Consider the following 9,895-nt stretch of genomic DNA (forward strand, 5'->3'; position numbering starts at 1 on the left):
AAAAACAGAATCCCTTTCCTTTCATAACCTCAAGGAAGCATGTTGTACCCTACTTCTCTGAAGAGCTTTCGGGTGAGAGAGGAGTAGAACTGGATGAGCTAAGTTGTACAAAGGAAGAGGATAGTGATGACAAACAAGAAGAAGAAGATGACGATGACGATGATGATGATTCTGTTGAAGAGGAAATAACAGACAAGGATGAGTAAACAGCAGAAGCTCTTTTCTCTGGGAATACCATGCCAGTATCATTGTTATTGCCATTCTCATCTATTTGACTCTCTGTCTTATTGTTACTAGTACCATTCTGTAAATTTGTACTACGCTGCTGCGACCCCACTAATTCTATTAAATACTCATCCTTTGGTATTAAAAGCCGCTTTCTCCAAACTTCTGTACAATCTTCGGCGAGTGGCAGTCCTTTATCAGAATCCTGCAGTATACTTGGCATTGCAAGAAAGCTTACAAAATGTCCCTCTTCTGCCATATCTATTAATTCAGATAATAATTGTTGCTGCAGAGCATGTTCCCCCTTAATAACGGCTTCTCCATATAGGAGACGTTCTTTATTTTGTTGAACTTTACTTTTCTCTTCTTCTCGGTGAAGTCGTCTTCCTCCACCACCGCCTCCTCCTCCTCCTGCTTGCTTCAACTTGTGTTTTTTCGTTAACGCCAAAGTTGCGCTGGTGCGTCGACACAATGAAGGATTTCCCTGCATGAGTGGTATTGATGTAAGTGAGGTGTTGTACTTATTACGTACGTTGTTATTATTATTATTATTATTATTATTATTACTATTATTATTACTATTATTATTATTATTATTATTATTATTAGTAGTAGTAGTAGTAGTAGTAGTAGTAGTAGTAGTAGTAGTAGTAGTACTATTAGTAGTCTTATTACTACGGCTACTGCGAGTACGCGAGTTCGTGCTGCTGTGACGGACCTTTTTGCGTGAACGCCCCGAACTTTTATGCGTATAACTATTATTTGATCCAAGTGGATATTCTCTAAGCTGTAACTGTACGGCCACACCTAATTTGCTAGTATCCACCATGGCGCAATCTTCTAGAATACGGTAAATATAATTTGCTCCACAAACGTTAAAGGAAAATGGCCGTGTGAGTTGTTCTCGCCAGTCAAAAATAGCTTCTACAAGCTCCAGCGTCACAAGATGGTGTTCTTCTAGTTTCTCTAAGAAGAGGGTAACAATTTCATCATCTGGTGCAAGTGATTTTACACCGTTGCTACTATTGCTATTTTTATTATTGTTCTCGTATTGTTCACAGTACTGCAGCAACTCGGTCACAATTTCATCACGATGTTGACATAACTGCAGTACATGCAGAGTCTTTATACGATGAGCCTCTAGATATTTACAAAGTGTCTTCAAGGTAAGAAGATATCTTTTTTGCTTTTCCATTCTTTCTTCTTGTTCGTGTTGATTATGATGAGGTTGGGCACTATTTGATAATACCAACTGCTCTCGTACAGGTGATATGAAACAGGTCTCGTAGAACTCCTTATCTGCAAGAGGAACTCGAAGTTGTTTGACAACATCACTATATAGATTCAATAGGCGATTGGACTCTGAGACAAAATCATTATTATTGACCAAAGAAGAAACAAGAGTCAAGGACATTTTTAATTAAATAAGAAAAATAATAATTTCCTGCAACACAGCTCCTGGATAAAGAATTCCTTAATATGACTCTCTTTCTCTTTCAGAGTAATAAATTACGTCACTCCTTTTTACAATGTTATACCCTTGTTATTTCTTTTTTTTTTGTTTTCCCTTTTTCTTATGAAATTCTTCCGTCGATGGAGTTGATATGTAATCCCCAGTGTAAAACAGAAAAGATATCACAGACAAAGAGAAAAAAATAGGAAAAGAGAGAGTTGTGGAAAAGACAACATAATTGTGAAAAATCACAAATATTCTTTTTCTTAGCCCTATGAGGGGCAGATAAATTTATATTATTTTAATTTCTTTTTCTCACAGAAGAGTACAAAAAGAGACAAGTCGTACAATAATATAAAGTGCTAGTAGTACTGTCAAAAGCGATGAGGGTGTTATTTCTTGTATAGCAATAATAACACACCATGCGTTTTTTTTTTCCCGTCCACCCATACCCTTGCTATCTCTTTTGTTTAAATCGTGTTATTTTTCCTCTTGTCTTGTCCTCCCATTGGAAACAATCTAATTCTACACTCATACACACACACACACACACACACACTCTCTCTCTCTCTCTCTCTCTCTCTATATATATATATATAATTATTTAACCAATCTCTGACCTGGAATGACGACGAATTCCACACACTAGCTGGTGCTCTGGCAAATCATGAATGCGAAACACCTCATCACAGCCCGAACACGGCACAACAGATGCCTTCACACTATGATAACACGCCCGTGCAAACGCCTCCTTCGTGGAAGCGGAAGACTCCACCGTTGGAATGGGCTGCTGCGGTTCACTCATCACAAGTCTCAGTGGATTTAGACCGTATCGTGCATAGAGTGCCTCTGTGTGGGTGCGGCATATATCTAAATGCAGCCGGTACGCAGAGAGTTGCTGCGATTCACCGCAGTAGTAACACGGAAATACATGCCGCCGCTGCAGAAGAATGCCCTGCAGTACTGCCGTCACTGTGGCGATGCAGGCCGCTCTGTCGTTATTGGTCTTCCCATTAGTACCGGTCCCTGAGGCGGAATTCCCAACAGCTCGTCGTGGATGTTCATCACGGTTGTGTATAGTGTGAGTGATGGTATTCATAATTACTTTTGGCGCTGTGGTTCTCCCCTCGCTACCAATATTTCGTGTATTAGAATGCGATACAGTCGTATCGGGGCAATGACTCTGGGACTTCTTCTCGCGACTGCCAGATTCACGGTATCCAAACGATATATCATCATATATATTCCCATATGTATTCTTTTTGTTGTAATAATAATCATTATTATTAGTAGTATTATTGTTAACAACTTTGTCTTCTTTTCGTTGAACATCAAAACGCCACAAACGTGGTGATGTAACATCGGTGGTGTTCGCAGTCCCGGTAGTCATGAAGGAAGCCTCTTCACGATGGTTTCCCGCATGAAGCAAACCCTCAGTAAGATATGGTGAAGACGGATCTTGCATCTGATGTTGTTGTTCTTGTTTTTGTTCTTGTTCTTGCTCCTCATATCGTTCCTGTTGCCCTTGAGAGGCATATTGGGTATTCTCTGGTGTTGTACTTGCAGAAACACTTCGTAATGTACGTACGGAGAAGGGCGTGGTCTGTGCATTATTGTACTCCAATTTCTGATGTTGCTGGTACTCCTTATCCTCCTCTGTTTCAATCTCCACTGTAGTGACATTCTGAGAGTTGGGCACTACAACGCCGGCACCATGCTCAGATGATGAGACGGAGCAATTTAAGGACCGAGTTAAAAAACTCGTAGTCGTCTTACGTCCTTCATTCGCCATATTACTATTACTATTACCAGCGGCAGCAGGGGGACTGGTAGTATTAGTAGTATTATTAGTATTATTAGTAGGAACTATCGCCAATTCTGCCACATCCATGATGTCCTGCGTAGAAGTTAAACTACCACGTTTCTCTCCATCAGGATGCGTAGATGTTATATTGATATTACGTCTGGAATCACTGAAGGGTTCTTTGCGTGATGATGAGATCTGCGATGCTGCCGCAGAGATTGGCTCTGCTGGTTCACACGGGGCTGCGAGTTGTCTATTCCGCGAGGCCCATGAGGGCCAAAATGATGGATTCATTGAAGAAACGGGTGTAGTGTTTTTGGGTGATAAACGCGTCGTGACGGTTCGCCCACGTTGTCGGGCATTTTGCTCGTTTTGTCGTGGCGTATTTGGGGCGGAGTTTACTTTCGGTTTTTGTTTCGCTGCGGAACTCGCCGTTGTGTTTGTCAGTGCATTACGCGGCCGTGTCCACGTACATGAAGTCTTTCCACGACTTATAGAGATATTACTATTACTATTTGTATTATTATTATTATTATTATTATTATTATTATTATTATTGCCTGATGTGCCAGTATGAGTAGTATCGCGAGTAGTCGTAGAATTCTTAAGACTAGGAGTAGTTGCTGTATTACCAATAGTATTAGTAGTAGCAGTTGTTGTTGTATTAGCAATAGGAATAACAATAGTGTTGGCAGAAGATGAATTCTTGGAATGTTTACCGTCTAAAATCACACCTCGTTCATTTACGCTTCGTCGTTCACTGAAGGCACTATCACCACCAAACCTTGAAGAATTACTGCGGGGTTGGAAATATGTATTATCCTCGTATGGTAATGAATGCTCTTTTTGCTTTTCTCCCTCTTTCCGCAGACTTGATTTACGTTCTTTTTCCTCTTCCTGTTCTTGTCGTACTTGTTTTAGTTGTAGTTGATGTTGTTTTTCGTGTGCTTTTCTGTTCTCAACGAGGAGACGATATTCTGCCAGTATTGCCGCACGCCGTTCGTGATCATTCATCAATCGTTGATAATCCATTCTAACGCTGCTACAGCTGCTATTTCTATCTAGACTGTCATCGTATTTGCAGGATGTTGTGAAGTCCAATTCATTGACGCCGGAGACTGCACTTCGTTCATTTCCATCCATCAAACCAGAATGTGTTGCACTCATTGACTGTAATTTAAATCTAGCGAATAAGATGTAATTTCTAACTCTTGTGATGTTCCTTCCCTCTGATTTTGTTTTGTTCTTTTTTTTCTCTTACTCTCAGTATATATATATATATATATATATATCCTTTTATTTTCTCTGTATGTCTATTTGTATGTCTAACCCCTTCTTATACTTCTTCTTTAATTTGTTTTGTCTTCCTATTCTTTCTTTTATTCTCTCGGTCAGTCTATATATATATACAATATGTGTTTATTGTTTGTAAGGCGTTGGAGTCCTTTATGCTTCGCCCTGGCCTATTACACCAATAATAATAGCAAGAGAGAAAAATAAATGGTAATAAAGGGTACAGATCATGTTAAAGAAATTAAAGAAAAAAAAATAAAAAAAGACATACAATAAAAATAATAAAAAAAGCTTTATAGTTAATGGTGTGGGTCCCACCACATGTTAGACTCCTTTCAAAAGACTTTTTCTTTGTTTTTTGCTTTTTTTGGTGTTGGTACTAATTGTACGCGTTTAAAGGAAAAAAAAAATAAACTCTCGCGTGCTATACACATCACGCCAATAAATACACAGTCGTACACCTTCTCTCCTTCTCACTATCACGGCAAATAATAAAACACAACAGAATCTTCTACTTTCACTTGTTTCTATCAATAATATTTATCTTTCTTTCTTTCCTTCTTTTCGTTGTCTCCTTTTGGTTTTCTTTAAAAACTCTTCTACTGTAGACTGTTTCCCCCACACCTTTTTTTGTTTTTACTCATCCCATAATTTACTAAAACCCTTTCCCCAATATCTCTGTAGAATCCATACATATACATATAGATATATAAATAGATAGATGTGAATTCTTATTCCCCCACCCTAACTGCTACAACTTCGCTACTTTTCATACAATATACAGCATTACAGTAACTATTACACACTTCTTCTTCTTCCTCTTCAACCCCAAATATCCCCATCCACATTTCATTTCCTCTCTTCATCGTGTAATGTATTATTACTTTCTTATTATTGTTTACCTACTTTGCCTGTTGTAAATCATACACGTGAAATCCTGTTTCTTGCTGGACTTTCCCCATAATGCGATCCCAGTCCCACGCAATCATCGAATCTCTACTGCGTGAATTCCGCTCCGCCGCAAACAACGCGGCCTTCAAGTTATCATCAAATCCACTACACCACTTCTCAAAGTGTGGATCCACATCCCGGTCAAACACAGCCGTAAAACTACAAATACTCCAAAGAAAGAAACATCCAAATATCGCACACGTTAATGCCCGCATTGGCGGTGAAACATCCATATTTCCAAACCGATCCGACATTTCCCCCGCACCGGCGTACATTGGATGATGTCCAGACCAGCGATGCAGTTTGGCATCATCATACCACATCACATCCGGATGTGTCCAGTGATCATACACCAGCGATCCGTCCGGGTGGAACATTGGATTGGCGAGTGTATATGTAGACCAGGGAGATCCGTTATTGCGACGCATATAGTGATAATTCGCATTCTCACGTAAATACTTTTGTGTTTCCCGCACCATCATATCACACATGGCGGGATCTGTCACATAGCGGTACATTTCAAACCGGCGTCGTACCACTTTGTAGGCGAGATTAAACTTATGGGCGTTAAGTTGTACAAGCCACATCTGCAGTTCTTTTAATGCCCAGCGGTAGAGACGGCAAACACGTTGTTTGTGGGTGAGGCGGGGGTCATCAATGATGGGATCAAGGTGGCGTACACTACCGGCAATATCATACAAATACGCATCGGATTTACATGCGTATTTTGGGTTATCTAATATACGCCAACCTTCGTAGTTCTGTAGAAGCGGCTCGTGGAGATGCCATTCGTGGTACTCCACCATTCCACCGCTGAGCAGCAAACAACTACGGCGCATCATTTTTTTTTTCTGTTTTGCTAATAAATCTCTACAGTGGAATCTATAATTCCTATACGGCTATCCATTGTAGTTATATAAATATATAAACAAACAAAAAATAATATATATATATATATATATATATATATATATATATATAGAGAGAGAGAGAGAGAGACGGGGGAAAAGAATAAGAGAATGAAGGTGCTAAAGTAACAACAATGTTTAGAAATAACAATAATATGTAAAATAGCAGTATAGTGTTATTCGTTCGTATATTACTATTCATAAGAGGGAATTTTTTTGTGTTCTATTCTTTCTTTTGCTTGTCAATTGCGTTGCCGTATCAATTATACGCCCACCGCCTCCATATATATATATATATACATATATTATGAGGGAAAGCAGGAAACTACTAGAAATAGCAATATACCAAAAACAGCAGTCAGAAGTTGTAATCATGCAAAACATCCCCCCATTTGCACAACGTCATTTTTTTTTCTTACTAGGAGAAAAGCAAATAAAAACAGAAATATACTAAACTCCACACACTCCCACCCAATCCCACACTTTACTAATTCCCATACCCAACTATATCCCAATAAAAATAAAAAAAACCCTCAATTTCCTCTAACCGCTTAACAGGAAAACACGTGCACTTACATATATACTAATACAATTATATATATATATATGTCACCTCACTAGAACCGCCAAAGGGCACCACCATCATCACCACACCACACTACAAGTAATAATAAAAAATAAGATAACACTATATATCACCCACAATAAACAAAGAAAAAAACAAACAGTTACTCTAGTACTCCACACATATGAAATATGCAAATACCTCACCAGAATTTCATTTCGTAATAGTCCTGACCTGTTCCCCGCTTCCAGTTACGCTCAGCCCAGTGCCAATCTACTACGTCAAAGTACTTGGAAAGAAACTGAGCACGGTTATTTTCATAGTCCACATAGTATGTGTGTTCCCATACATCTACGCAGAGTAAAGGGACGAGATCAGGGTTTGTAAGGGGACAACCAGCATTCTGAAGTGAGAGAATATCAAACTTCTCTGCACGCTTATCATACACCCAGTATACCCATCCACTTCCAAACAATGATAGTCCTGCTCCTGTAAACAGTTTTTGAAAAGCCTCTACAGAACCGTATTGCTCTTCAACGGCAGCTTTCAAATCAGGAGGAATATTGCTACCATATGGTTGAATACATTTCCAAAAGAAGCAATGATTGTAGTGTTGTGCTGCATTATTGTATACCCCAACAAGCATCGCATCTCCATTGGTTCGAACGATAATTTCATCCAAATTAGATCCATAAAGAGGTGTCCCTTCAATTAATTGATTTAATTTTTCAACATAGGAACGGTGATGACGACCATAGTGTAGACGAATCTGATAGGATGAAAAAAGCGGTAAACAACCCTTGTACCATGGGAACTCTAATGTAGGAAGAAAGAAAAAACCTTGATTGCGAATGTAATTCTCTGCACGACGAATATATTCATCCACACGCCAGTACGTATCACGATATTTTTCCACATAGTAATCAGGTGCACGTCCAGAGCGATTGCGAAACTCATTATATTGATCCATAAAGTCAAATCGCCCCATAACAATATCAGACTTCGGGGTATGCATTACAAGACCACATCGTATAGATGTCTGCAGCGCCGTGCCTCCCGTCCACGTGATCGCTGTTGAGGATGCACATGTGGGAATAAGAGATGCTGAGAAGACTGATCGGCGCATTTATTGCTTAGACGTTAACAAAGGAGAGAGATAGATAGGTAGAGAGAGCGAGAGAAAGAGTGGGGAGAAGAAAAAAGATACCAGTTAATCCCTCTTGCTCTTCTTTATTATATTATTTTCGTTATGATAGGAAACCCAAAAAAAAGAAAAGAAGAAACAAAGAAAAAGAAAGAAAAGGAGAGTAAAAGAAAGTATTCCAAAATTAATAATAAAAATAAAAAATACCCAATAAGAAAAGGAAAAAGAAAAAAAAACTACTTCATATACACAGAGGGTTACAAAGCCAGAGAAATAAGAAATAACTATACAGTAAGAAAGCAAGGCAAAGAGACATATATATATTTATATTTAAAAAACTCACTTTGTACTACAGATTTTCGATAAATATTGGCTTCAGAAAAATATTGTAAAAAAGGTCATATTTCCAACTCTTCCATAAGTTGCTCAATATCACGTTTAATGGATTCCACCAATGGAAGCACTACCCGTACTTGATCAGTTAGTTCCTTTGTGAATAACCCAAGTTGACGCACTTCACCGCTCACTGAAGCTTGCAAACGTTGCAATTCAGCACTTTCCACTTCCATCCACTTAGCCTCCTCTACAAGATGTTGTTTCTGCTTTAACTGCTGTAGACTTTTCTGTCTTTTTGAAACCTCATCCTGCAGATGCGAAAGAAGTGGCAAAGATGAAGATTGACCATCCTGCGATAATCCGTCTTGATAATGTATATCCCGCACATCCTCTGCCATCTCTGTTGCAAGCTGTTGATGATACTCCTGCAATTCAGCTTTTCGTTGACACAATTCCTTTAGTTCCGCCTTCTTTCGATCCACCTCTGCACTTCTTTTTTTAATAAATTCCTTCATACGCGTTTCTTCTTGTACGGCATCCTCTAAAAGTCGCTCTTCCCGGTGGTGTTGCTCCCGCAATGTTTCAATAAGATTTTCTTCCCGTTGAAGATCCATGACGGCTTCTGCATGTTCCTGCTGCAGTTGTGCCAGTCGCTTTTTAAGTAAGGCAAGGGCCTCCAGTTCCTGTTGACGTTTCAATCGCAATGTATGCAAGTTTGTCTCTAGTTGTTGTAATTCCATCGTTTTCTCTCTTCGCAGTTGTAGATCGTTTGCAATGATAGCCTCGAGACTCTTTTTTGCATCGCAGAGTTGCTGGTGTTGTTCCTGCAGTACCGCCGCCTCTGCCTTTGCGGGTTCCTGCAGTGCCGCAATCTCACTTTCTATTCGCACCTTTTCCCGCTCCAACACCGTTATTTGTTGAGTTAAATGCGACTCCTGCTGCTGCCAGCGCCTCGCCTGTTCCTGTCGCTCCAACTTCAAACTCTCAGCATTTCCTTTTCCTTTTGTTTTTTCTCTTCTTGTTGTTTTTCTTGATGTTGCTGTTGGGGAGCGGGCGAGTTCACGGGCGAGATCCCAGACGGAAAGACGTGTTTGTGTATTCACATAATACAATCGGCCGGATTTTGGATCTTTCTTCTCTCGCCACAATCCACTTTCAAGTGCGGCCCGTACGGCATCACTCGGTGTGCCCGCCATACAACAGCACTCTGATAATA

General features: G+C 39.6%; 5 protein-coding genes across 6 annotated transcripts; all 5 read right to left on the reverse strand.

Moving 5' to 3' along the window:
* Nucleotides 1-49: 49 nt before the first annotated feature.
* Nucleotides 50-1,639, reverse strand: LSM04_005992 (uncharacterized protein; the record flags this gene model as incomplete). Its single annotated transcript, XM_067332441.1, has 1 exon — nucleotides 50-1,639. The coding sequence occupies one exon, from the start codon at nucleotides 1,637-1,639 to the stop codon at nucleotides 50-52; it is 1,590 nt and encodes a 529-aa protein (XP_067186958.1).
* Nucleotides 1,640-2,282: 643 nt separating this feature from the next.
* LSM04_008709 (uncharacterized protein) lies at nucleotides 2,283-4,649 on the reverse strand (the record flags this gene model as incomplete). Of its 2 annotated transcripts, XM_067332444.1 has the most annotated exons (2): nucleotides 2,648-2,725; nucleotides 2,784-4,649. In XM_067332444.1, the coding sequence occupies 2 exons, from the start codon at nucleotides 4,647-4,649 to the stop codon at nucleotides 2,648-2,650; spliced, it is 1,944 nt and encodes a 647-aa protein (XP_067187082.1). The 2 variants fall into 2 exon arrangements, with proteins under 2 accessions (XP_067187083.1, XP_067187082.1); XM_067332445.1 differs by having other exon boundaries at nucleotides 2,283-4,649.
* A 1,028-nt stretch (nucleotides 4,650-5,677) lies between these two features.
* LSM04_001126 (uncharacterized protein) lies at nucleotides 5,678-6,568 on the reverse strand (the record flags this gene model as incomplete). The annotated part of the gene is made up of 1 exon (XM_067332446.1): nucleotides 5,678-6,568. The coding sequence occupies one exon, from the start codon at nucleotides 6,566-6,568 to the stop codon at nucleotides 5,678-5,680; it is 891 nt and encodes a 296-aa protein (XP_067186753.1).
* An 833-nt stretch (nucleotides 6,569-7,401) lies between these two features.
* Nucleotides 7,402-8,325, reverse strand: LSM04_004807 (Manganese/iron superoxide dismutase; the record flags this gene model as incomplete). The annotated part of the gene is made up of 1 exon (XM_067332447.1): nucleotides 7,402-8,325. The coding sequence occupies one exon, from the start codon at nucleotides 8,323-8,325 to the stop codon at nucleotides 7,402-7,404; it is 924 nt and encodes a 307-aa protein (XP_067186911.1).
* A 416-nt stretch (nucleotides 8,326-8,741) lies between these two features.
* Nucleotides 8,742-9,875, reverse strand: LSM04_000868 (WW domain; the record flags this gene model as incomplete). Its single annotated transcript, XM_067332448.1, has 1 exon — nucleotides 8,742-9,875. One exon carries the CDS (start codon nucleotides 9,873-9,875, stop codon nucleotides 8,742-8,744), a length of 1,134 nt encoding a protein of 377 aa, XP_067186733.1.
* Nucleotides 9,876-9,895: the final 20 nt, after the last annotated feature.

The sequence above is a fragment of the Trypanosoma melophagium genome (genome assembly GCF_022059095.1).
Source record: "Trypanosoma melophagium isolate St. Kilda chromosome Unknown ctg6segment0, whole genome shotgun sequence".
Classification (NCBI taxonomy): domain Eukaryota; phylum Euglenozoa; class Kinetoplastea; order Trypanosomatida; family Trypanosomatidae; genus Trypanosoma; species Trypanosoma melophagium.